Source organism: Castor canadensis, chromosome 11 (assembly GCF_047511655.1).
Source record: "Castor canadensis chromosome 11, mCasCan1.hap1v2, whole genome shotgun sequence".
NCBI classification, from domain to species: Eukaryota; Metazoa; Chordata; class Mammalia; order Rodentia; family Castoridae; genus Castor; species Castor canadensis.
The window spans coordinates 24,784,541-24,810,922 of NC_133396.1; the positions used below are offsets into that span (position 1 = coordinate 24,784,541).

Below are 26,382 nucleotides of genomic sequence, written 5' to 3' on the forward strand. Positions count from 1 at the left end.
CTCCCCAGGTGCTATAGGCTAGGCTGACAGGGGCTTGAGAATGGGGCTCACCATTCCTCTTCAGACCATTGACTTGAGTGGCCCTGTCCTGGTCTTCCTGGTGTTCAGAAATTGGTTACTACAGCTGTCTTGAGCCCTTCATACTTTTTCCATGGAGCTCCTGGCTTCTCTCAGTTTGTCCTGAAGCCCCCTGTCAGCAAGACCCACCAAACCCTGGCTGGATGGGGGACATATTTTAAATAATCCTTTGACTGGGCATGGTGGTGCATGCCTGTAATCCTAATACTTAGGAGGCTGAAGCAGGAGCGTTCCAAGTTTGAGGCCAGTCTGGGATACATAGTAAGATTCTGTATCAAAAAAAAGCAAGAAAATGGAGGAAGGAAAGAAATAGTTGTTTTTGGTACTAGGGTTTGAATCAGGGCTTCATGCTGGCTAGGCACTTGAGCCACTCCACCAGCCCAAGAAACAGTAGAAGGGAATGGCCTGCTTGTCACCTGCTGGATTCAGCAACAGTGAACTCAGTCTCACCTCCCACCCCCACCTCAATTGGCAACTGATGAGCTGGCACCTCAGCTTGGGCTCAGAGAGGACATGGGTCTAAGTGGCACAAGCCACACTGGGCCTAGTTCCCATGGGCAGAGGACTTTCTAGTTTCATGTCTCCATTGAGACAATAACTTTGGGATCTGGTCTATTTCAAACTCCTGTTCTTAGAATATGTGGAGGTTGATGGCAAGCTGGTCCGCCAGGAGCCACACAGCTCCGAGGGGAAGGTGCTGGGGAAGCTGTGTGCACTATTTTAAAAAGGTCCTGAATGCATATGGGCTTTGGCTGGCTTTGGGATGGATGGAAGTTATTTCTGGCACATGGTGTCAACACAAGTGTGTTCATTTTAACTTTAACACTCTCCAAAAATAAACTGGAAATGTGAGGCAGAAGGATCATGAGTTTGAAGCCAGCCTGGGCTACATAGCAAGGCCCAGTCTCAAAAACAAACAAACAAACAAACAAGCAACTGGAAATGTGGACCCCACTTCTCTTCTGGGACCGCCATAGCTCAGGGTCCCCTGTTCTTGCTACTTCAAGAGAAAGCATGAGCCAGGTGCTGGTGGCTCACGCCTGTAATCCAAGCTACTCAGAAGGCAGAGAACAGGAGGATCAAGGTTCAAAGCTAGCCTCAGGCAAATAGTTTGGGAGACCCTATCTTGAAAATATCCAATGCAAAAAAAAAGGGCTAGTGGAGTAGCTCAAGTGGTAGAGCACCTGCCTAGCAAGCATGAGGCCCTGAGTTCAAACCCTGGTACTACCAAAAAAAAAAAAAAGAGAGAGAAAGTGTGACTTCTTCTTGGGACACCAATCAGACCAGAGCAGGGGCTGGGGGCTGTTGTTGCAGTGGAATGGGGTGGGGATGAGGGGCTGAGAGAGAATAATGAAATATGCTACTTCATAGACATCTTCCTTTAAGGCACCAAAGGAGCCCAATAAGAGATCTACAGCCTAAAGACTAAGGCAACTAGACCAAAACCACACAGCTTTGGAATAACAGCTGGCATTGAAGGTAGCCTCAGTGGTAGGGGCCTGCAGCTTGCTGTTCTTCCTCCCCTCTTTTTCCAGAAAAGTCAAGAGACTTGGCTGAGGGTGCTCACTGTGGGGCCAGCACTTCATACCCAGCAGGAAGACAGGGACTGTACAGTTTTCTGCCAGGTTCAAGATTTGGATTTTTGCCTCTAGGCACTGGGAAGCAATGGAGACATTTCAAGAACTAATGAGGCATCATGTTTTCTCTTTGGAAATATCATCTCAAAAGCCAGCATTAGGATGGAAATGATTGTGGTAGTCTGGATAAGAGTTAGAAGGGCCCAGCCTCAGCCAGGCTGAAGCACTGAAGAGAAGGGTCAGAGCAGAGGGACACGAGGTAGAAGTGACAAATGAGGCTCTAGGTAGGGAAAGGACTTTTGGGCTTTTAGGTCAAGTGAGTGGGTGACTGCTTTAGCTTCCTAAGTGACACATTAGCTTCCATAATGAAGTTCCACTATTGGGTGACTTAAAACAACAGAAATTTGAAGTCAGGAGTGGTTGATGTACACCTGTATTCCCACCGCTTGGGAAACTGAGGTAGGAGGATTGTGACTTGGAGGACAGCCTAGGCTACACAGTGAGATTCCATCTCAAAAACAAAAACAAAACAAAAAAGACCAAACTGAACCAACCTAAAACAGAAGAAATTTCACTCACAGCTGAGACCAGAGGTCTGAAAGCAAGGTGACAATAGGGCTCTGGTTGCTTCTTGGAGGCTCAGAGCAAGATCTCTCTATGCTGCCTCCTGGCTCCTGCCAGCTGTCAGCATCCTTGGTGTTCCTGGTGTGGGAATACCTCACTCCTGTCTGCCCACTTGTTTGTGCAGCCCACTCCTACGTGTCCTGTTCCCCTCTGCACAGGTCTATGTGCCCAACTTTCTTCATCAGGACAATAGTCACTGTATAAGGGCCTACCCTAATACCTTATGACCTCTCTTAAACTGTAACTGCAAAGACCGTTTCCAAATAAGGCCGTTTCCAGGGATGAGGGGCTAGAAACATATCTTTTTTAGTGGCTATGGGTCTTCTGTGGAGCTGAAAAAAAATTACTTTTCAATAAACATCACAGGCCAAAGTCTGGGACAGTCTTTATTGGAGCTTGGAATGTCGTAGCAATTCACCTGACTCAGGCAAACTGTGAGAAAATGAGCAGCAACGGTGGTGGACATCCAGCAGGGGGACGTCCAGGCTACATTGAGTCCTGCTTGCCTGCAAGTAGGACAGGGCCACGAACACACACACACACACACACACACACACACACACACGTTCTCCTACACGAATTTACCATGAACACACACACACACACACACACACACACACACACACGTTCTCCTACACGAATTTACACTCACACCTGCTTAACTCCCTCCATGGGCCTGAGGCCAGGCGCCTCAGCTTGCTCCCTGCCTCTTGGAGAGACTTGTCTACTCTGGGGCATCTGCTGAGCTGAGACTAAAGGAACCACTGGAGGATCAGGGGCAAAGGAGCTATAAGCTGCAGGCGCTTTGCAGTCTGGGAGAAAGGAATGCAGGAGGAGGGGTTAGCCAGGAACCAGCCAAAGGAAGCTGGAGAGAGGCCTGCTGGGCCACAGCAGGGAGAAGATGCTGAAGTCGGGGCAGGTGGGGAAAAAAGGCCATCTCCTCTCCTTCACTCACTCAAACATCATAGTGGGGCCAGCGCCCTGGGCACAGAAAGTCTGGGGAGCATTAGGGTGTCCCCTGTGTCCTAGGAAGGCACTGAAATGGGGAGCGGATCTGGGGAGCCTAGAGTCTCCCCCCAAGCACCCCCAGGGGGACAGGAAGGGGATGATGGAGTGAGAAGGGTCTTACATGCCAGTTGTTGGGGGCAACAAGACTGAGGAAGCATGAATTCTGCTTCTCACCCCAACCATGGGGTGGGCTGGGCTGAGATGTAGCCCCTCTGGCCAGCAGAAGGGAGAGGGCTGCCAGGGCTGCCCCTTTGGTCTCAAGGGCAGTGAGGGGCAGCCTGGCCTCACCCATGTGTCCATGGTAGGGGTAGGGCCAGGAGGCGTGAGGACCCAGAGCCTCCTGACCCGGGGCCAGGGCTACCAGAGCACAGCCCCATCCAAGTTTCCATAGCCGGGCTCAGCCCGCAGCCTCCAGTATGTGTGGTTGGTCACCCACCACTCCTTGCCGCTGCTGTCTGTCTGCCGCCTGGGGGAAGAGAGCGCCAGTGGGCGTGGGCAGGGGACAGCAGAGATGCAGTCTGTGCCCTGGGTGCTGCCCATGGTCACCCCACTCAAAATGGAAGGGGCCAAGCATGGGTTCTGGGTTCCAGAGAGACAAGAGGGCGGAGGTCGGGGCTGAAGCACCTGAAGAAGCGAGCCTGGTGGACGATGTTGTTCTCCTCCATTACTCTTCGCCTGTCTCGCTGTAGCTGCTCAATCCTTCGCTTCTGTGCCTCGGCAGCCTGGATGTTCCCCTCCTCCAGGTACCTGATGTTTGAGGTCCCAGTTAGTGGGGCTGCTATCCTCAGGGGCCCCAAAAGCCAAGGCCTCTGCTCCCTGCCTGCTCTGTCCCCCAAATAGCCCCCATGTCCCTGAGTGAGGTGCCAGCTCGTAGGTCCACAGAAGCCCTGTGGAGAGGGAGCAGCTCACGGCTCTGGCCCAGGCACTGACCTCTGGTCAGGCCGCAGCCGTGTGTCCGTGGAAGGCAGCGTCCGTTTCAGCTCAGCTGTCAGTTCATTCAGCTCCAAGGCAAACTGAGTGAAGCCGAAGTTTCGTTCATGGTCTGGGGGCATTGGATCTGGCGGGGAGGCAAGGGGCTGGGGCAGGTGGACTGTGCCACAGTCGCCCTGGTCCTGCCAAGCCCACCCTGACCATTCCACTTACTGGGCTTCCAGATGCACTGACCCCCTGGTGGGGGACCTCGGTACAGTCCCTCGTGCCACTTCCCAACGAGTCGGTGGAGGACCCGGCCATTCCTGCTGAGCACGGCACCCTGCACCTCATGGACGTTGGAACTCCAGTACTTGGCCTGAGGTAAAGAAGGTCTGAGGCAGGGTCCCTTCCCTCTTCCCCAGGGTGACTCTAGATGCAGAGGCTGCTGGGAGAGGGCAGGTGGGGGTCAGGGTAGCATGCCCACCTTACAGAAAGTGATCTTGCAGTGGCAAGAGCTGTCCTGTGTGTTTCGGATGAGCACCTCCCCATAATGTTCAATCCAGCGTTGGCCACTAAGGATGTTATGAATGCAGGATGTCACCTTGTTCCACTCAAAGTGGTCCCCAAACCTAAGAGAGATAGGGCATAGGAGGACAGTGGGGGTGGGAACAAATAGGGTGGGAGAGCTCCTGCCTTGCTGGAGCAGGTCATGGTACCAGCTCTGCCATGAGGGAGGACTTGTGTTTATAAAGCAGAACCATCTTCGTAGACATATGAACACATCCCGATTTCATTACAAAGTTCCTGAGTCCCTAAGCAACAGGCATAAAAATATAGAAGGTCCCGGCTGCTCTGAATGAAACTCCTTTCTCCTCTGGCCTCAGTTGCTCACGTAAAATGAATTTAAATGAGGGTTTTTCAAATGTGATTTGTGACTCATGAATCTGTTTATGAGGGGGGGTGTGTGCGTTGTGTGTGTGTTGTACACATGTGGGCTTGAAATCTTAAGTGCATTTCTTCTCCCCCCTCTTTTTTATTAGTGTATATTAACTGTATAAAGGGGTTTCATTGTGATATTTCCATAATGCATATAATGTACATTGAGCAAATTCATCCCCTCTATTACTCTTTCTTATTTCCCTCCCCACTTTTCAAACAATTTGTAATGGGTTTCATTATTCTGTTTGCATTTCTTACTGTGAATCATGGCCAAAAAATTGTGAAGAAGAGGAAAAAAAAATTGTGAAAGTCACTGAGTCAGATAACCTGAATGAGCCCTTCCAGCTAAGACTTCGCACCTTTTTGATTACAGCTGCTGCAAATGCAGGTGTAAAATGTACAAACACTACCCCCAGTCAGCATCAGGCCACACCATCTCTATTCTATCTGAGTGCCAGCCCCATCTGCAGCCTGGTGGACACTCATGGGCTGACCTGGCTATTGGCGTTTACAGTACTTACCTGGGCAGGCTGACATTGACCGTCCCCACTGGCACAATCTCCAGGGATTTGCCCCAAAATTTGTTCTTCCACTTCATGTCTGAAATTGTGTTGGAAGAGGGAGAGAGAACACCAGAGGTAAGGCCAGAGAGTTTCCCAGCCACTACCTGGGTATCCTTTATCCCCAGATCCACCCAGCCCCACCCATTCACCTTGCCAGAAGACGAAGTTCTCTGACTCTGCATGACATGCCGAGATGGGAGGGTGGTGGGAGACCTTGATGAGCAAAGAAGTTCTCTTGAGGTTGCCCCTGAGGAGCATGGTTGGGGTCTGCTCCTGACATTGGGCCAAAGTCCTCTACCCTACCACACCCCAGTTCCTTGTGAACCAGAAGACCAGTTAGTTCCAGGTCTCTTGTCCCTGTCATCCTTGGCCACCACCCAAATCCATATCCTCTCTTCTCCCCAGGAGGCCCTCTGTCCCTCCTTCTTATTTCCTCCCCTTGGGAACTCCTCTGGCCACCCTGTCTGTGGTGTCCTTGAGTGTCCCTGCTCAGGCCTAGATGTTTCTCCCTACCCATACTATGTGGGGCCTCCACCCTGTGCCTTCCCTGAAACCCAGCCCTTCGTCTTTTCTCACTGTCTCTTCTGCTGGAAGCTGATCGCACCCTGCCTGCTCCACCCCACACCCTTGGAAATACTTGGCCTTGTCCTCACTTGGAATAGCTCCACATACGTGACCTTCAACATTCCACAGCCTGTCTTCTTCACTTCTCTCCCTGTTCCCTATCCTCTTGGTTCTGACAAAGACCAAGTTCCTCCTGACTGCTCTGTTCTCTCCTGGTCTGCCAATCCCATCCTGGCTTCTCTTTCATCCTCTCACCTAACACCCTCAGCAACCTGCTCCCACTACTCGCCAGAAATGCTGGCACAGCCTCCTCTGCACCCCTGGCTGCAACCTCGTGCCCAACACATGACCCCCAGAGAGAAGCTTTCGGTTCCACACGGCTCTCTACATCTGGGACCTTGGCATCCTCCAGTAATCCTATAAGGGCCTAGACTCAAGCCAGCCTCTTCACACCCCTTCACCTCCACAGTCAGAGGGAAAACAGAGAGCAGGCAAAGGCAATCCCTTCCACTCTGGCCTCACTGGTACCACCTGCTCCCATCCAGCCCTCCAGACTGGGCTCCTCTGCTGGGCCACACCCACCCCTTTTGCACAGCCCCTCAGCCCTCCTGTTCCCCTGCCTCTTCTCTCTTCTATACCTTTAGTCCTTCCCTCTAAGTGTCTCCTCTCTCTGAATAGACAGATGTCCTGTTTCTCCCATCTTAAACAGCCAGTCTTCCCTTCCCTTTCTAGACTTGCATATCTCTGCTGGCATCAGTCCAATATTTCTGGGCGGACACTAGTGGCAGTAGTCCCTTCCACAGGCAGGATGGGAGGCTTATTTTCTATTGTACTCACTGTTGTACTGTGTAAAGTTTTCACCACCTTTTCTAAAATGCTTACAATCTGAACAAATCAGCAAATTGCCTCAACCCTTCATCTCCTTTCCAGCAGCCATCCTTTCTTTCCCTCATGGTAATATTTTTTTTGGTAACAGTCTGCATTTTCCTCTACTTATTATTTTTTGGCAGCACTGGGGTTTGAACTCAGGGCCTCACACTTGCTAGGCCACTTGAGCCACACCTCCAGCCCTCTACTTAGTTTTTCAACCTCCACTCTACACCCTCTGTAATCCAGTCTTTGTCCCATCCTGTCTCTGAAATCTCCTTCAGTCAGGAAGAAACTGATGCCCCTCAGGCTCCATGGACCACTCATCTTTCTGCTCAGACATGCCTCACAGGAAGTCCATGCCATAGTCCACCCTCTAAGCTGGGGACTCCTCAGTTTGCTAGCTCTGCACAGCTGCAGGCTCACTGACCCCAGAACCCACATGGGAAGATGTCTTCCCAGCTCAGTTTCTTCCCTCACACACTCTCCATCCTGCTAACTGGCACCTCCACATGCCCAATGAATCCCCCAAATGTAAACGATGAGACCACCCAGACTTCTTCCTCTCACTGACCACTTCTCCATCTGTACACTGCCAGGAGCCCCCTCTAGACCTGTTGCAGATTTGCCTCCCACACAGAACAGGGAGCTTCAGCCCTCCATCCTAGCATGTGCCATGTTACTTAGCACAGGGCCACTGCTCCATGCTCCTCTCTATTCTGCTGAGCCCTGAGTCTTGTCAAGGGTGACACACACACACAGCTCTTGAACTCAGTGTGCCACTGTCTAAGTGCAGGTGGTCCTCAGCTCTTATGGAGACTTTTTTTTTTTTTTGTGGTACTGGGGCTTGAATCAAGGCCTTCACCTTGAGCCACTCCACTAGTCCTATTTTTTTGTGTAGGGATTTTTTTTTGAGATAGGGTCTCACAAACTATTTGCCTGGGCTGGCTTCGAACCGTGGTCCTCCTCATTTCTGCCTCCTGAGTAGCTAGGATTACAGGCATGAACCACCGGCGCCTGGTTTTAACAACCTCCTGCCAACTGTCACACACCGTTGACTGAATGTTCTTTACAAAGTGCAACTCCATGCATGCCACTTTACTGTTTCCAATCCTCCACACCTCCACTGCCTTTCGTATTTAAAAATAAACAAAACCCCAGAATGCTCCTCACCTCACCTACAGGGCTCCTCAGGATCTAGCCTGCCATGCTTTCCAGCCCCATCTCCACAATCTTCCTGAACTGCTTCACCTGCTCCTTCACACTGTCTGGCACATCTGAATCCCCCCAGCCCAGGGTACTCCTGGCTCTCTCCAACTTATCCTTTAAGACCTGGCTCAAGGTTGCTCGCTAGCACACACCTTCTTGCTTCCAAGATCCCCTTCTAGACCCACCTGGAGCCAGGAGCTCCTTGAAGCAGAGCCACCCCCTCCTGGTCCAGGGCTACTGCCTTGGCCTCACTAGCCCAGACTATGGTCCCTGAAGCCCAGGCCCTCCCTGCCCCAGCCCTTGAGACCAGCCTTCCCTCCCTGGGGCGCACACCTGCTCGCTGATGAAGCGGAAACCCCTGTCAGGCCGCTCACACTCGTAGGTCTCCCCCAGGACGGGGTTGAAGGGCTTGCAGCCTGCCCGGTGGTACGTGGAGGAGTAGGCAGAGACAGCAAAGGCTGCGATGTACACCTGTGAGAAAGGCAGGGAGAGTGCCACCGAGGCAGGGGACGGAGGGGGGGAGGGAGTACCAGCCCACCACAAGCCAAGTCTAGGGTCTTAACATGGAACTTCAGCAGCAGGAATCTACCCAGCTAGGATCTGGAGAAGCAGGAGCCCTACAGAGGAGCCTTGGGCAGGTACCATGCGCTCGCAGGGGTCAGCTACGCGGCTGGCCTGGTCCAGGAGGCTGCTGTACTCCAGCTCCTCGCAGAGTCGCTGCAAAGTGTTGAGTGGCTCGTTGAGCTGCACCGGCATGGACACCTTGGACAGGTCTTTGCCGATGTTGTTACGAAGAATGTTCCACAGGCTCACGTCAGCCCCTGGCCCACTGGCAGCTGGCAGGCAGCGGCGGCGAGGGGGTCCTGCAGCTCTCCCTGCAACACACCCCCCTGGGATCCACGCAGCCATGTCACTCTCCCCTGGACACTGGTGTCCCAGATATGGCAGGCCCACAGGCCAGTCCACACTGGACTGCTTCCCAGCCTTTACAGAAGAGTTTGTGTGAATACGCTTTATCCCCAGGACCTGGTCTCCACCCACTGTGGGCAGGGTGACTGAGGATCTAGCTGTCGGAGGTTGAGGTGGACAGCAGGATTACCAATCACCCAGACATGACATTTCTCCTGCCAGGCACAGTGTTCCAGAAGCTCTGCCTGAGTCGTCCTCCCACCCCGCCTTGCCTCTGTCCCCTTATAAACAAAACCGATGCCAGGAAGCAGATTATTCAACCCCTTTTATACAAGAGGAAATAGGTTCCAAGAAGTAATATGACAGGTCCTAAGCTACTCTGCTAAAAAAAAAAAGGTAGGAAATCAGGGCACCAGTGGCTCATGCCTGTAATCCTAGCTACTCAGAAGGCAGAGATAAGGAGGATCGTGGTTCTAAGCCAGCCTGGGGAAACAGTTCTTGAGACCCTATCTCGAAAATACCCATCACAAAAAAGGACTGGTGGAGTGGCTCAAGGTGTAGGTCCTGAGTTTAAACTCTAGTAACACAAAGAAAAAAACAAAAAAAAGAAGTAGCAAGGAGGGGACCTTTTGCCTGTCTGTTTCTGTTAGGCTCTATGCAAGCCTTCCCAATCTACTGGGATGAAGGCCAGCACCAGGCCTGAGCCTGGCCCACCCCCAAAAGCTACTCCTGGAATGCTCCCCAGCTCATGGCTCTGGGGTCAGAACCCAAAGCTGTCAGCCCACCCATCACCACAGGGACTGCTTCTACATGGGACTGGGGGCCTGGGTCATAGGCAAACACAGTTTCTTCATCCCCCCAAATCCCTCTTGTCCTGCCACCCGCACACCCAACTGGTACCTTTCTGACAGTGTTCAGCTCCCCTCAGGTCCAGCACCTCCTCAGACAGGCTGGTGGTGATTTCACTGGTGCATGACTCCTCTTCCTCAGAGCCCTGAGCCAGGACAGATGACAGGCCGGGCAGACGGGGCCTCCCCCAGGCAGCTAGGCAGTGCCCAGGGCCTGGCAAGAATCTGCCCAGCTAGCCTTTCAGTGGGAAGGGGGAGAGAAGGTATTGTGGGGGCTCTAAGCCATAAGACACTGCTCTGGGAGGCCTTGCATTATAGAGTATGCCCAGCTGCCTTGGAAGGGGAGGGCCTGGTGTGGAACTGGTGGGAGAGAACTTGGGGACTTTGCAGGACACCAAGGAAAGGGAAGTTGGGGACTGCTGAGATGTAGGATTTGGGGAGATAGGGTCAAGGGAGTGCTGAAGCTGAAACTGGGTCATGGGAAGGAAGATAACTAGAGTTGGACCTGAAGCAGCAATTTCAGAGAACCCAGGGTGGATAAAACACATCAAACTGAGAGAAGAGCCGGGCGCCAGCGGCTCATGCCTGTAATCCTAGCTACACAGCGGAAGACATCAGGAGGATCTTGGTTTGAAACCAGCCCAGGCTAATAGTTCTCGAGACCCTAACTCAAAAAAAAAACAAACAAACAAAAAAAGGGCTGGTGGAATGGCTCAAGGTGTAGGCCCTGAGTTCAAACATTAGTACTGAAAAAAAACAAAACTGGGAGAAGAGTTTTCAGCAGAGATTTCTGAGCAGAAACACACAGGCCCAAAGATCTGGATGTTTTCCCAGAGACAGCACCAACGTGGGGAGAAAGGACCCAGGAATCTAAGGACTCTAGTCTCTCTGGATCCACCTATATCTTCCCAAGATCTCTTCCGCCTTGCTGCTGGCTTCCCCACCCCTTACCTCATTCTCTGAAGAGCTGGCAGAAAGTAGAACCTCGCAGGCATCAAAGAACTCTGTGTGGGAATCAGCAAGGGACAGGACACTGCTCTGGGACAGCTGGGGGGTCAGCTCTCTGCCCTTCATGTACAGAGCTTCTTGCTGTGGGAGCCAGACAGGGATCAAGTCCCAGGGGCCACAGTAGAGTCCAGGCAGGCCTCCCCCCACCTCGGTCTGACAGTTCCCTCCAGAAGGAAGCACCACTGGGGTCTTATACTAGGTCTAACACCTGGTGAGCAGAAAAGACAGAGGGGAGCGAGCAAGTAGGGTACAAATCCCAGCCTGGGAGGAGGTGACATGGTTCCATAATAACTGCTCACATTTCCTGGGCACCAACCCTTTTCCTATATTAATCCAGTCAATACAGACACCCACCCTGTGGACAGGTACAATCACCACCCCACCTTGCAGATTAGGACACTGAGGCTCAGGTCACTAATCTGGCTTGCAGTGGAGTTAGGTTCATACCCACAGAGTACAACCTCAGAGTCCAGTTCACAATACTGGGAGCCTGGGCCCACCAGTTAAGAGTCTTTGGGCCTCAGTTTTGCTATCTGGAAAGTAAGAATCACTACCTCAAGGCCTCTGAATTAAAAGTAAAAGCTTTCAGTAGCTGTTATGGATCAGTCAAGAGCAGCTATGCAGGCTGGGCCTACAGATGCATATCTATAATCCCAGTTATTTGGGAGATAGAGATAGGAGATCCAGAGTTTGAAGCCAGCTGGGGCAAAATTAGTGAGACCCTACCTCAGAAACAAATATAAAAAACAGGCTGGGAGCATAGCTCAAGATGCAGAGCACTTGTCTAGCATGTACGAGGTCCTGGATTTGATCCCCAGTGCTGGGGAAAAAAAATAAGAGCAGCTCTACGATATTGTGTGAGACACTGGAACTAGAATATCTGGGTTCTGTTTCAGGAATGAAAATGAACCTTTCCACCATTCAGGCCTTTGCTCCTACAGGGAAAGAAGGCACCAGGGAAAGGGCCCCTGAGGCCAGCCCTGTTCCTCACCTCCTCAGGGTTGAGGGAACTGAAGGAGTCTGCAGTGGTGTCTGAGGAGATGGAGAGCGAATGGAGGCGCCTCTGCCCAGCTGGGGCCTCAGAGACCTGAGGCAGACGGTGACAGGACAGGACATCAGAGGGTGAAGTCCTTCCCACCTGCCACCTTCACTTCCACCTCTTCCACTCCCTCAGCCTAGGTGCAGACCCGAGATTTGCAGTCCTGAGCCTCAGGCCCTCCCCCTAACTGGCCACCTTATCCCCAAGGCTCACCCCCATCCTTGACAGCTCTGAACCCTGGTGCAGCTCCCTTAGTCGGTCCCATTCAGTGGTGAGAGCGGCCAGGACGCTGCTGAGGGAGCTGTGTACTGTTGGGGGCAGGGCAGGCCATCAGATTCCTTCCTTGCCTGCTTGTCACTGCCCCCATACCCCCTGCCGTCCCAGCATGCATTTACCCTTTTGGGCCAGGGCCCAGAAACTGCGCTGTAGGTGAGCATAGTCTGGGGGTGGCAGCCCGCGGGGGCCTGAAGAGTCCCGAGATTCCAGATAGCGAGACAGGTTGGGAACAGAGCCGTGGAGACGACCAACCTGTAGGTGAAAGAGAGGAAGTGAATGGACAATCTTCTTCAGGGCACCCTTCCCCTGCAATTTAGGGTTCACACCCCACCTCACCCGTCCAATGGTGTCATCCTTGGCAAAGCTCTGTGTGCACCACATGCGACTGGTCCGTTTCCCCTTCTTGGGTCTCTCAGTTGTCACTGAGGCCTGGCAAGTTGAGGTGGGAACAAGTTCACTGACAAGGTGGGGAAGGGGTAGCAGCCAGCCAAGCCAGGGAGAAGCCAGAGAGGACAGCATAGATCACCCAAGCATAGCCAGTGTGGAACTCTGGTAGAGGCGTGGCGTGGGAAGAGGCAGAGAGCCAGGAAACCACAGCAATGTGAAGAGGAAGGAGGTCCTGTCCCGGGGGTGATAGCGATGGGAGGCTCTGGGTAGCTCCTGTCTCCTTCCTGGCCCTTACCTGGTGTGTGGGGATCACAGGGGCTGAAGGGATTCGGTGCAGGGACTCCAGGCTCTGGAGGAGTCTGTGTAGTTCCTGGAGCTTCCCCTGACACTCGGACAGTGCTGGGGGAGAATGAAGAAGGATGCTGTTCTCCCAGCACTGGCCAGGGCCCACAGTCTGTCTCTCAGCTTGTTTCCTTCTCCAAAGATGTCACTGGCAGCTTCAACACTGCCCCTTTCCCCTGCTCAGGAGCCCAGAGTACTTCCAGTTCCCTGGCACGGCTTCCCCTGGTTTCATGGGAGGCCCATAGCCCCACCTCTGACCTGTCTGCAGACCACCCCTCACCTCTGCTGCCTTCCTACAAGCCAGGTGTTCTCAGTCTCTTTCCCGCTTGGTGGGTCTTCTTGTTCAGAAACTTGATTCTAGAGCATACATCTCAGGACCGTTCCTTGCATTGAGTATCTTCTTTGTTTATATGCCTGGAATAAGCCCTACCATCTTCTATAAAATTGAGGCCCCCTCTCCTGCTAATGTCATCTGGACCTAACAGCATGGGCCCTACCCATGAAGGTCATGGGCTAGGACCCTCACCGTGAGAGCAGCGGTCCAGCCCATCACTATCCCTCAGCCAGGAAGACACCTTCTCCCGAGGTCCAACTCCAGGGAGGGCTGAAGCACTACCTGCTGTTAGAAGCTGGGTGCCAGGAACCTGTGGAGTGAGCCAAAGGTCAAGAAGGACGATGGTGCCCATCAACCTGGGTCTCACAGCGCCCCCTGCAGACACCATCCCTGAATTGCCTTGTCACCTGCTCCCACCAAGGGGCCCATCTTGCCTTCCTATGAGAGGTGCTGGGCATGTCCAGATGTGGAGCTAGGCGGTGGGCACGCAGCTGGGCCACCCAGCTTTGGAATAGCTCCTGGGATTTGATCTGCAGAGGTAATGGAGAAGGGGAGGAATATCTGAAGGGAGGGGCTGCTTTCCAGGAGCAAGAAGTTGGGGCTTTGATCCCCAAGCAAGCCAGGGTACCCAGTTTGTGCAAAGCCCCCTTGCAGGCAGGTGGAATACAACATCCCAAGTATCTGAGCCCTCAGCTGTATGTCTCCTCAGATATTTTATGTGATGACAACTTTCTTCTTGTCAAACTCAGAGAAAGAGCCTGAGCCTCACAGACCCTCAGTCCCTGGGCCTGTGTGCCCCAGCACCTCTGTCAGGCTGGTGACCAGAACACTTCCTGGCTCTCAGGATGTCACCTTGAGATGGTAGATGTTGTCTTCAGTGTCAAGGTCAATGCGCTGAGCCTTTTTGTTGATGGACATGACTGATAGCCGGACATCAATGGAGCCATGGAGCTTCCCCTTGGTGATCTGGGGTGGAGGGTTGGGCTGGTTTTAGGCTCCCAGGAACACAGAACCCCCATCTTCCTAAGGCCACTCTAGGCTCAAGGGCCAGGCAGAAATTCACCCTCAAGTCTAAGTCACACTATGAGGGGCTTTGTCAATCACCTCCTGTGTACAGAACACTCCATTATATCCAGCCTCATTCTGAGCTCTACAAGTCACAGAACAAGGAATCTGCAGGTTTCCTGCAACCTGGACTGTAAGGAACCTGGAAGTCCAGCCTTGCTCCTTGTTCCAACCATAAGACAAGGACAAGGGTGAGAAAGCACCCAATTTCTTGGGTTTTTTTTTTTTTTGTGATTCTGGGACTTGAATTCAGGGCCTGTGTTTCCTAGGCAGACACTCTACCACTTGAGCCACACTACCAGCCCAGAAAGTTTCCAGTTCTTGGCCACTTAGTTTGTCTGGAGCATTATCCAGAATGCCTGAAGCACATTATCCTCCTCATCACAATGACAACTCTACAGGCGACTGAGCATGCTGCTGGACTTAGCTGGGAGGAGGCTGAAGTGTGTGTGCGCGCACACACACACACACACACACACACACACACACGTATTTTTGACCTGCAGTTGGTTGACTCTGCAGATAAGGAGGCCAACTATCAAACACTCAGTGAAAGGTATACCCTGGGACCCTGCTTTGGCTGATTCCGCATCCCCCTGCCTGCTCAGAGCATCCTGAGGTAGATTCCTCCCAGACCCCTGAGCCAGGACCTGGACTTACATCTTGCCGGGTCGTTGCATAGTGGAGAATCCCGTCCTCAAGCACAAAGTACCTCTGTGATTTGCCCAGGAGGGACCGAACCGCGAAGTCAAGAGGACAGGGTGGGGAGAGAGCAAACAGACGCTCAGACTTTTCTTCTTTTCCACATTCAAATGCTTGAGCTGCCCAGCAGCCTCCTACCTGTGGCTCCTCCCCTTGCCCTGTCACCCTACCTTGTGCCAGCCCTTCAGAGGCCACTTCCTCTTCTTGAGCAGGTGGCCTTCCTGCCTCTCAGGCATGATGCCCTCTGTTCCCAGCCTGCCTCGAGGCTCCTCCACCACCTCCCACAGCTCGGAGGCCTGCAGTCCAGAACAGAGGGAGGGCAGCTACTGGTGAGCCCACCACACATGCCTGTCCCCATGGGGTCTAAGCTAGGCCCACCCATTGCTGCTCCCCGCTCAGACCTGCTGGGCACTGCTGGGCTTCGAGGACTGAGCACTCTCAGCCAGTGAGGGGCTGTCCCTCTCTTGGAAGTCCATGGATGAAGGAGAGGCCACTCCCTACTGAGGAGGGTACAGCAGGGTGGAAGGGGAGGGATGTCACCTTGTCTTGAGGGGGCCCTTGAAGCAAGAGAGAGACCACATGAAAATAAGACCCTACTAGCAGGTTTCCTCTCAGACACTAAGGACTGGCCAACTCTGGCTACGGCTCGGGGAGGTGAACTAGCACACAGAAGAAAGGCTGATGGCAGAGAAAACCATGAGACACCAGCATGGCTGGCTCTACCTTGGGCACACACCCTGGGCCTCCAGGAAATACTTGATGTTTTCTTGGGAGGATTCCCTGGGAGGTCAGAGGTGAGGCAGAGTGAGAAGAGGCTCCAAGAAGAAGCAGAGGGACTGGGCAGAGAAGAGTTCCTCAATCAAGCTGCCTCTTCCTCCAGGACCCCTGTGTCCCCACCATCATGGCTTGGTGACTCCTCTGCCACAGTCACCCGGTAGGCACCCCTCAAACTTCTACCAACTGCACTCCATATCCTCTAGTTTTTGGGCTCCCATTTTCTGCATGGGGAAACAACTGACACCGAGACAACCCTATTTTCCCTCCTCCCACCAAACATAGTCCCAGGATTCCCACCTTGGACCTTCAGTTCTCCACCAAAGCCTCACTACCCCCTTTCTACAAATCCATTCCTCGTGGCTCCTGAGAAGTACCACCCATCCAGAGACAGCAAGACACTGACTGATGGAAACACTGTGGGTGGGAGAAGAAATGGCCAAGAATGTGTAGAGGTCCACCCAGGTCCCGCAGCAGGTGCCCTTGGCAAGGGCCTGGCCATCCTGGCACTACTGGGAGATCAATAATGCATGAGACTGTGTGTGTGTGAGACGGGGGAGGGGACTGGAGGGAGGAGGTTGGCTTGAGGCTGGGGAAGAGCTCAGATCTCCCTATGGAGCTAGTAAATACCTGAGAAGACAGGAATGTGGGAGTTGGCAGGCTGAGGGTGGCGGGAGGTCACGGCAGAGGGACCCAGGCTGCAAGAGGCTGACCCAACTCTTGAATTCAGCCATTGAAAGTTCCCAAACTCTTTGGATGTTTGAGTGTCTCCCTGCCCTTGTCCTGGCCCCTGGGACCCTGGCCCCTCACTGCTTGGGGGGATCAGGGGAGGCTCCGCCAGTACGAAGGAGGAGATCGAGGTGAGCCAGGCGGGTGCCCCCTTTCCACCTCCATTCCCAGCCCAGTCTCTGGAGGAGCAGATCTACCAGTTCCAGGCGGGAGGAGGGCCTCCCCAGGAGTGTCAGTTGGTACCAGCGAGGCCCCCTTACCCCAGGGTCCATGGATGCCAATGCTCCTTGGCCCGCGCGCTGCTCTGCCTCTGAGTCACCGTCTCCGAGTCACAGGCTACCTCCTCCCAGAACCGAGCAGCGGCAGCAGCAGCTGCTGCAGGAACCAGGAAGGAAGGAGACGTCGGAGCCTCCCCTCTAGCCGGATCTCCCCACCTGCCCCTCCCCCGTCGCCTCCTCCCGCCAAGCTCCGGGCGTCCGCTCAGCTCTGCCCCCCTGCTCCCGGGAGGACTCAGGGCTGAACCACTGAAGTGGTTTGGGAATGGGGAACACGGTCCCTACAGGGCATGGTTCCAGACAAATCGGAGGACTTAGGAATCTGCTGGCCTCCAGCCAGCAGTGGTAAAGGATTTATTCAGACTAGTTTGGCCTTGACCCCAGGGAGTGCCCAAGGCCATTTCCTTATTAACCCCCACCTCTCGTTTTACATCTGAAATAGATTGCAAAATTTGGACCAAGCAAAGGGATCAGGCTGACATGAAGGGACAAATGCAGCTTTCCCCTCCATCGCCCAGGAACAGAACAGATAGTGCTGAGAGCCCAGTCAACAGGGCAGTCAAGAAGGCAAGAGAAACAGCCTGTGGTCCCAGAGAGGCTGTTCTTTGGAGTCAGGTCCGTGCTAATGGGAAAACCTCAGAGCACTGAGTCTCAAAGTCAGGAGCAGGTATGGGGAAGTCACCAGCTGACTATTAAAAAAGAAAGCCAACTTGTGTACCCTAACCTGCCTTTCTGGGCACCTTTACCCTACTGCTGGAGTACTGTGTTCAGATGCTCAAGTCTAATTAAAAACTGGCTCCTGAGAAAGATCAAAAAGTCACTCAAATGGACTAACAGCTTTAGATGCAATGTTTTCTGGACAGAAATGGGTTTTTAATGGTGGAACTTCAGGTATCACCAGCAGGATGTGATGTGAGGTTCTTCTATTGCCCCAGAAATGATGTGGGCCACTTGTCAGCTCCACCTGGTCCCCACACAAGATTGGTCACATTCCAGGGTCTTACGCATCTCTCAGGGATTTCTGCTGTCCGGGGTCCATTCAGAACCTCATCACTGCTCTAGTCTCCCCAGGGGAGAGGGATAAGAGTGCTGAGGCAGAGAGAGCCATTAAGTAGTCCTGGGCAGACCACCTCTGGCATCCTGGAGCCTCAAGGGCCTTTTAATTCATTCCATAGTGATTGAGCATCCCTGGGCATCTGCAGAGATGGGCACTGTGGGAAGTTGGTCCTGGCCCAGGCTACAGAAAAAATACTGCAGATCTTCATGCAGGCACTTCATCAGGATAGTGCCTGTCCAGGACTAAGGACACTGTGGCATTGCTCCAAGTCAAAGAAGGAATGCTGAAGAGCCATCTTCCCAAATTCAACCCTGGATTCACCCAGGACATGCTCCAATCAAGGACAATGGCAAGCTAGTAGTTAAGCAACCTTGCTCCTTTGTTAGGAACTGCTGGTTCCCCAAAACTTGGGGAAGGCCTCCTGCTGTAGCCGGCCAGAGCCCCTTGTTAACAGAGAATACTAGTTACCCCATCCAAGACACAGTAGCAACTGGGCACAAATGCCAGCTAACCTCAAAAGGACAAGTATGTAAGAGATGCCATTTGTGGGGAGAGGCACAAAGGAACAGGATTTTGTGGGAAGAGAAGAGGGTCAAGAAATGACAGAGACAGTCTCAAGAATAACTTTATAAACAGTAAATGCACTTCATTTTCTCACAAAACTGTGGTCCCCAAGGGCAGAGCACTAACATCCAAGGCCACCTGGGACCTACTTCTGCGTAACCTAATGGGGAAGTTCTAGTGTTAAAATTCAGGGCTTCAAAGCAGAGACCCTGATTCAAGTCCTTGTTCTGCCACTTACTAACTTCAAGACTTTGTAAAGGCATTGAACTTCTCTATTCCTTTGTTTTCTTCTCTGTGAAATGGAGACGTGATAAGGAATAAAGGAACCGATACATGTACAGTGTTTAGCATAGAGCCTAGCACACAGAAGGCTCTTTTAACAGGTGCCATTACTCAGCTGATCCATTATGGCAGGCTGCAACTCTATGGGGGTGGGCTGGGGAAACATGTATAGCAAGGAACAGTGGACAAGGTCAGGCAAGATCGTTGTCTTTTCAACCTCCTTGCCTTCTACCTGGAGGACTTTGCTCCTATCGGGTTCTAAGTTGGGAAAACTAAGGACAAGGGCAGTGATTAGCAGCTGCCACTCTGAAATGGAATTCCTCTGCATCTCCAAGTGGCCCTGTACCCAAGGAGGTCATTGTCAGTGGGAGCCAAATCACACATGCCACTCCCCAGCCCAAGTTCTTCCACAGATCCAATGGAGGACAGCACAGCCAATAGGGCAGAGTATATTTATGAGCAGAGTTGGGTAAAACAGGCCAGTTAGGAGTCCGGAACAGGGTCAGGAGTGTCTGGCTTCACATTGGCTGATGTGACAGGGTCCCCGTCGTGTAGCTGTCTGACGTGCTGATCCAATAGGGCAGTCAGTTGGACAGGATGGTGCTGAAGCAGAGAGTGGGTCTGGCCCACAAGGAGGGTGAGCCCTCCTACTAGCTCTCCCTGTAACAGGGCCAGACTGGGCAGCTTGGCATAGTTGATGAAGCCTTGTCTGCTGAGGATGGTGTCATCGATGCAGCCACCTGGAAGAACACAGGGTCAGCTGGCCTCCTGCAAATGCCTTTCTTCTCTGGAAACAATGTCCCAAACTTAGGAGCCTGCTTTCCATTGCTCTTCACCCTTCTTAGCCTGCCCCAGAATCTAGGCTCCACTTGTGCCCCATCCCATTCCCACTGTTGGGGATCAATTCCCTCTCCTCCTTCCCTCTGATAACTTGCATAAAACATCCACACCCTTCCAAAGTCAAATGTTTCTCAGATTTTCTTGAAGATAAGATCATAGAGTAGAGAGAAGAAATAGTTACTGTTTTATAGGTACAGACTTTCAGTTTTACAAGACAAAGAGTTATGGAGATGGATAAAGGTGATGGTTGCATGACATGAATGTATCTTATACCACTGAACATTTTAAAAATGGTTAAGATGGACTGGCCACAGTGGTTCATGCCTGTAATCCTGGCTACTCAGGAGGTGGAGTTCTGGAAGATGCAGTCCAGGCGTGCCTGGGGCATAAATGTGAGACCGTATTCGAAAAATACCTAAGGCGAAAAGGGCTGGTGGAGTGGCTCAAGTGGTAGAGTGCCTGCCTAGCAAGTGCAAGGAGCTTAGTTCAAACCCTAGTACCAGCAAAAAAAAAAGATGGTAAATTTTATGGGTATCTTACAATAAAAAAATTGAAAAATAAGAATCATGGGTTATGTGAAAGGACATTATAAACATAGGTATCTATGAAATCTGGGTTTCCTAGGGACAAGGGTATATTCTCTATAAAGTAAAACTCCCACCCGCTGTGACTCTTAGTGTCCGAGGTGCTTGGGAATCAGTCATTGGCCCTGAATAACTTTTCCTTGGAATACTTGCTCTAAATGCCTTCATCTCTGTGGGTTTCAGCACCCACAGAGTGGTTAGACTCAAGGTGTCTGAATTTCACCTCCCCTGCCCCAGAGCCCCAGCTATGCCCTCCCTGTTGTCCCTTCAGCACAGAAGTGACCTGCAGCAGTGAGACAACATGGGTATCTAGTGACAGTCAGCCCTCAACAATCATGCTGTTGATTCAGGCTCCATAAGTGACAGGATGTTCCTTGCAGATGGCACCAGGCTCTGTGGCACCCAACCCATTTCACCCCCTTCTGGCACTGCTACTTGCTCACCCAGTAGTGGCAGGAAAGGCACAGCCTTTAAGATCCGCACCATCTCCTTGACCTTGGGCTCTTCACTGACCAGCAGCAGATTGTGCCCCACAAAAAGGGGCAGCAGGTTTTGGTACTTTGAATCCTCCAGAAAGGGCTTTAGGACCTGGGATGGCAGAGAAGAATGGCTGATGGGGGACAAGTTGAGAGAAAAGCCATTTACCTTGGTCACGGACCACATCAGGCTGGGTGCAACCCAAGGGTCCCCTTAGCCCCTAACCACAGTCCAGGCACCAGACTAGTGGGTGGCTTGTCTAGACCGACTAAAGGAGGAGTCAAAATACTCTTCGAGAGGAGAAGGGCACAGGCCTATCTAGAGGGCATGGGAGCAGAAGGGCCCAGTGCCTACCTGGTTGGGGAAGACCTTCATCAGAATCTTATGTTTCCGCAGCTGGTGCCTCATGAGAAGCTTGTCCTCTGCACTTATGGCCACATTCTGGCAGACAGCTATCATTCGGTTATTTTGGAAAACTGCTGCTATTTCCCGACGGAGGAGCCGGATGAGGCCTGACTCCTGAAGGCAGGAAGGAATGGCCAAGGAGATGTCAGCTGTCTCTTCTCCTGGCATCCCTCGCTCCCTCCTGCTCACTTCTGGTGATGCCCATATGTGCAACACACTGGAAAGCAAGTGGGGTTAGGCTCCTGACTCTCAGAGATGGATAACATCTCCCACTGTACCCTTTCCATTTGCATTAGCAAATCACAGTCATCAAAGTAGTGTGTGCAAGCCTGAGAACACTTGCTCTTCCTCAAACAGGCCAGCAGGTTGACCTAGTCAATGCTATTTGATAGTAGTATTGTGGAAATGACTCCAGTTCTCAATCTGACACTGTACTCATGTTGAATTCTTTTACCAATTGTAAATACAAGATAGATCTGGGGGTGCAGTTCACTGGTAAGGCTTGTAAGGACCTAGGGTTGGCTGCCAGTGCCAAGAAAAAAAGGAAGGGAGGGAGGGAGGGAGGCAGGGATGCAGATAACTCTTGCAGTGTTAGCTTAAAACTGAGACATTTTCCACAAAGCAAGACTTCATTTTCTTAAACAATGTTTCTTTTTTGTTTGCTTCTTTTGTTTTTCCTTGTGTTTTGAGATAGGGTCTCACTATGTATCCCAGGTTGACCTGGAGTTCCTGATCCTCTTGCCTCAGCCTCCCTAGTGCTGGAATTACAGGTCTGTTCTGCCATACCTAGCTGAACCATCAAAGATGAGAACTTGAGGACCCAAGAATGTACTTACAGACCTCCATAAACACTATTTAAGAGATTTTTTTTTTCTCCCCAAAGCTAACATTCTAAAATTTATTTAAACAGTGAACTGCCTAGATGTCATGGTGCTCTTTGCAGGAGTCCATGACAGTACTAATTCATACAAGTTAAAATAATGGAAGATACATCAGTGTGCTAAATGTAGGTTCCAGATCTTCCTGGTTCAATATAGTGCTCACTAGGCACATGTGGCTATTTACATTTAGAGTAATTAAAATCAAGGGCTGGGCGAATGGCTCTAGTGGTAGAGCACTTATCTAGCACACGTGAGGCCCTTAGTTCAATCCCCAGTACCACCAAAAAGAAGAAAAAAAAGATATAAAAAATAATGACATCAAACACAATTACGAATTCAGTTCCTAGCTGAGTGTGATGGCACATACAGCATTCAGGAGGCTGAGGCATGAGAACTGGAAATTTGAGACCAGCCTGGGCTACGCAGCAAGTTCCAGAGCAGCCTGAACTATATAGCAAGACCCTTCTCAAAAAAGCAAACAAAATATTCAGTTCCTCAGTCACACTAGCTTAATTTCAAGTGCTCAGTAGTCACATATGGTTAGTGGCTACCATGTTGGATGGTGCAGATAGAGAACATCTCCATCATCCCAGAAAGTCATTATTCACATACTGTTCTAGATTCTTCTATAGCTGTGAACTAAAAATTATTGTAGAAAAAAACAACTGGAAAAATTACATTCAATTTGTATGAATTGAGATATGTATGAAGTTGTCAGGCAACTTTAGCTGGGCTGAACTGGGAGGGGCACTGCACCTGTATTCTCAGCTACTTGGGAGGATGAGACAGAAAGATCTCTTGAGCCCAGGAGTTCAAGACAAGCCTGGGAAATATGCTAAGACCCTATCTCAAAGAACACATTAGTTGGGTCAAAGATAAGTGCTAGGTAAAATAGGCCCAACTACTGAATAATGGTGTCTAATACTATTCCACAGGCTGACTGTTCAAGGGCCCATTTCAGATTGCTTTCGTTTTCACAGGAGAAACCCAGATGCAAGGTTGTCTTCCCATTCTTCCTTGAAGAATCTACTCAATGACCAAGATCATCTCCTCCATCAGTGTTTGACACCTGAATTAAATCCCCCAGGCTACAATTGCTCGTTACTGTCTCTCCAGCAGGAGAGGACAGCTATCAGAGTCCTTATGTAGCAGTAGACAACTAGAAAACTAGAATGTTTTAGGTACTACAATAACAAGAACCATTGGTTTATTTTTTCTTTTTTGTTGTCAGTACTGGGGTTTGAACTTAGGGCCTCCCACTTTCTAGGCAGGCGCTCTTTCCTTGAGTCATTTCTCTTTTGTGATGGGTTTTTTGAGATAGGGTCTCACGAACTATTTTCCTGGGGCTGGCTGGCCTTGAAACTGTGATCCTCCTGAGGAGCTAGGATTACAAGTGCAAGCCACCATCGTCCAGCCCTATTCCTTTTTTATGGACAGAACACTTCTGTTATTCCTCCATGAAAATGTGGAAGTCTCAGCTCCTTTTATGACAGGAGAAAGCAGAGCCGTATGGCCTAGTGGTAGAGTGCCTAAAGTCCTGGATTTGATTCCCCAGAACTACAAATTTTAAAAGACAAGAAAGATAATCTCCTATTCCCTCACCTGCTTGGGTAGCCTTCACATACACATTTTTGGAAATAGGTAAAACATGAAAGAAATTCAAGAGGCCCATCCAATCTACAGGGCCCAAAGGCCAATGTAGAATCAAGTACAGATTCACTTTAAAGCATGTGGCCCTCAGAGTCAAAGTGGAAAAGTGAAATAATGATGTGAGGACTGTGGCCTGAAGTCCTGCTTCACTGTGAGAGAAGTATTTTATTTAGTTTTTTGGTGTTTGAAACAGTGTCTCACTATGTAATCCAGACTGGCCTCAAAATTGCTATGTAGCCCACACTGCCTCAAACTAGTGCTCTTCCTGCCTTAGCCTTCTGGGCTCTGGGATTTACCACAATGCCCAGCAGAAAAGATCATTTTAATCCACCATCCCACCACCAAATTATATGGACCCAATCTCCTTACCTCCTTTGGGGGCCTAGGAGGTGGTGGCAGACATCTTGGGTTGATGGCAGGTTTGGGGGGAATATACTCAGTGACAGCCATTAGCTTCTGCCGCTGAAAGTGCATGACACGATGGTGGCGGGTTACAGCTTTGGAGCCATAGCGCACAGTCTGGAGGATGGGTACCAGGCCTGGGAGGAAAGATGGTCAAGATGGTGAAATGCAGCCTCTTGAGGGCCCTAGTTTGCTACAGATGGAGAAAAAGCACACACTTTGGACAGAGACACATTCAGCACAACAATGGAATAAGAAACTGCCTGCCAGATATCCTGAATTCCCAAACCTTCTCTTCTCATTTTACTGGGTGACGTTAGGTAAATTGCTTGATCCCTGAAGGCTCCATTTCTCCAGTTCTTTTCAGTGCAGAAATGGGATTTTTAAAAAATGAGAACAAAGTAGAAAGTATTTTGAACACATTAAGCAAAAAGGGGAGAGGGTAGAGCAGACCTTTTCTTAAATGACCACATAGTAAAAATTTTAAATTTGGGGGCTCAACTCTACCAAAAAGCAGCCCTAGACAATATGTAAGCATATGAGGACATGTTCCAATGAAACTTTATTTATAAAACACAGTGATCATTGACTGAGGGTGTAGGTCAGTGGTAGAGCACTTTCCTAGCATACGTGAAGCCCTGGGTTCCACTGCAAGCTCTGCCAAGAAAAAGAAAACAGAAGAGAAGAGACAAGACAAGACATAGTGGCCCCTGGTCTAAACCAGTGGCTTGTCTAAATATACCCACCCCCACTCAGCCATTAATACCAGCACCATCCGGGACCTTGTTAGAAATGCAAATTCTCATGCCTACCCCAGACCTACTGAATCAGAAACTCTGGGGTGGGGCCAAGCAAGCAGTATTTTAATAAACCCTCCTGGTGATGCTGATGCATGCTAAAGTTAAAACCAGGCTCTAACCCCACTCTGAGGCTTCTTGATGCAAGAGGTGAAAATACCATTACGCCATCCTCATAGCTCTGGCAAATAAGTCTCTCTTTCCTCTTCTCTTCTTGTTGACAGGCAAAGCTTGAGAGTACCCTCAGAAAACAAGGAGACACTCAAAAGCCCTGACATCCTCAAGACAAGGGCCAAGACTGGAACTTCCCACCTTCTACCCTTCCCAAGACTGAGATGGGACCTCAGGAAAAATGTCTGCTAGAAGGTGGCTCTAATGGTCAGAGCCCATGAGGACTGGCTGAGGCAAGAGGTTTTAATGTCAATCGCCACAAAACCTGACTGCTAAGAGCAGCTTTGAAATCAGATGGAACTGGGTTGTAATTTCTTCTGCCACTTACTAGCTGTTACCTTGCCCAATCACTCAGTTGGTCTGAACTTCAGGGTCCTCATTTGTGAAAAGGGAACAATGTCTCCCTCATAGTGTGCTTTTAGATTTAAAGGAGGTAATACATGTAAAACATTTATCACACTCCCTGGCCTATTTTAAGTCTCAAATTTAAACAAGTATCTATTGCATGCTTAATAACGTCAAGTACCACGCCACCTACTGACAATACTGAATGAACACGGTCCCGTCTTTATAGTCTAACAGGAGACAAGAGCAAATGCTAAGTTACCGATTGAGATGGGACTAAGGGGTCAATAAAGTGTATAAACTACAAATTTAACTGAGAAAATCTGCTATACAAAAGGTGGCGAGAAAGGGCTTAAGGAGGCGACATTTTGAGACCTTAAGAAGGAGGTATAATGCAAAAGTCCCAAAGTCCAAAAGGACACTCTGGGGTCGACGGCGAGAGCTGGGGGGTAGGTTAGAGAAACCCAAGGCAGGGGGACTGGGGCATAGGGAATAAATATTGTTGGTGAGATTGCTGCTGTGACTACCAGAATCTGGGATCGCAGGGAACTGGATGGGGTAAAGCCAGAGACTTAGATGGATCACCAGGAGCTGTCTGGGGTCAGAGATGACGCGAAGGGTCAGAAGTAGAGAAGAGGAGAGTAGAGAAGGAGAGGATTAGAGTGCTGGCTAGATATGCAGTGAGGTCTTGGGTCGTTCCTTACCCGCCTGGGGCAGGAGACCCCTCCGCAGCTTCGCAACCACGGAAGCAGCCATAGCCACCGGAAAAACAAACTGGAGCCAAGAGGAGGCGGAAGGAGCTAAGGATTGTGGGGGACAAAGAATTCCCCGGCACGGACGCGCATCCGCCGGATTGAGGCATACTACGCATGCGCAGAGCCGGACCAGTAGAGCCCGC

At 51.0% G+C, this 26,382-nt stretch overlaps 2 protein-coding genes across 5 annotated transcripts; both read right to left on the reverse strand.

Moving 5' to 3' along the window:
- Positions 1 to 2,652: 2,652 nt before the first annotated feature.
- Osbpl7 (oxysterol binding protein like 7) lies at positions 2,653 to 17,179 on the reverse strand. 4 transcript variants are annotated; one of them, XM_074045921.1, is made up of 23 exons: positions 17,015 to 17,169; positions 15,653 to 15,808; positions 15,422 to 15,547; positions 15,210 to 15,263; positions 14,337 to 14,450; positions 13,919 to 14,014; positions 13,677 to 13,794; positions 13,104 to 13,207; positions 12,758 to 12,850; positions 12,541 to 12,673; positions 12,359 to 12,453; positions 12,098 to 12,193; positions 11,050 to 11,187; positions 10,151 to 10,244; positions 8,984 to 9,231; positions 8,675 to 8,812; positions 5,851 to 5,914; positions 5,660 to 5,738; positions 4,684 to 4,828; positions 4,431 to 4,575; positions 4,218 to 4,344; positions 3,912 to 4,034; positions 2,653 to 3,753 (listed from the first exon to the last, which is right to left on the reverse strand). In XM_074045921.1, the coding sequence occupies exons 2-23, from the start codon at positions 15,725 to 15,727 to the stop codon at positions 3,645 to 3,647; spliced, it is 2,514 nt and encodes an 837-aa protein (XP_073902022.1). In that variant the 5' UTR covers positions 15,728 to 15,808; positions 17,015 to 17,169; the 3' UTR covers positions 2,653 to 3,644. The 4 variants fall into 4 exon arrangements, 3 of the variants coding, with proteins under 3 accessions (XP_073902022.1, XP_020036717.2, XP_020036718.2); XM_020181128.2 differs by having other exon boundaries at positions 13,892 to 14,014; XM_020181129.2 differs by lacking the exon at positions 15,653 to 15,808 and having other exon boundaries at positions 13,892 to 14,014; positions 17,015 to 17,179.
- A 1,521-nt stretch (positions 17,180 to 18,700) lies between these two features.
- Mrpl10 (mitochondrial ribosomal protein L10) lies at positions 18,701 to 26,346 on the reverse strand. The gene is made up of 5 exons (XM_074045926.1): positions 26,189 to 26,346; positions 24,139 to 24,308; positions 21,188 to 21,352; positions 20,800 to 20,944; positions 18,701 to 19,672 (listed from the first exon to the last, which is right to left on the reverse strand). Exons 1-5 carry the CDS (start codon positions 26,238 to 26,240, stop codon positions 19,416 to 19,418), a joined length of 789 nt encoding a protein of 262 aa, XP_073902027.1. The 5' UTR covers positions 26,241 to 26,346; the 3' UTR covers positions 18,701 to 19,415.
- Positions 26,347 to 26,382: the final 36 nt, after the last annotated feature.

Bases quoted from the DNA above. Each gene is read 5' to 3' on its own strand.
- Osbpl7 (XM_020181128.2), bottom strand. From the start codon at position 15,727: ATGGACTTCCAAGAGAGGGACAGCCCCTCACTGGCTGAGAGTGCTCAG. The intron at 12,194-12,358 runs GTGAGCCTTGGG...CGTCTGCCTCAG, and splicing joins CAGAGCTGTCAAGGATGGGG to GTCTCTGAGGCCCCAGCTGG. The intron at 11,188-12,097 runs GTGAGGAACAGG...TGGCTCCCACAG, and splicing joins GTTCCCTCAACCCTGAGGAG to CAAGAAGCTCTGTACATGAA.
- Mrpl10 (XM_074045926.1), bottom strand. From the start codon at position 26,240: ATGGCTGCTTCCGTGGTTGCGAAGCTGCGGAGGGGTCTCCTGCCCCAG. The intron at 24,309-26,188 runs GTAAGGAACGAC...CTTTCCTCCCAG, and splicing joins GGGTCTCCTGCCCCAGGCGG to GCCTGGTACCCATCCTCCAG. The intron at 19,673-20,799 runs GTGAGCAAGTAG...GTGTTCTTCCAG, and splicing joins GCCTTTCCTGCCACTACTGG to GTGGCTGCATCGATGACACC.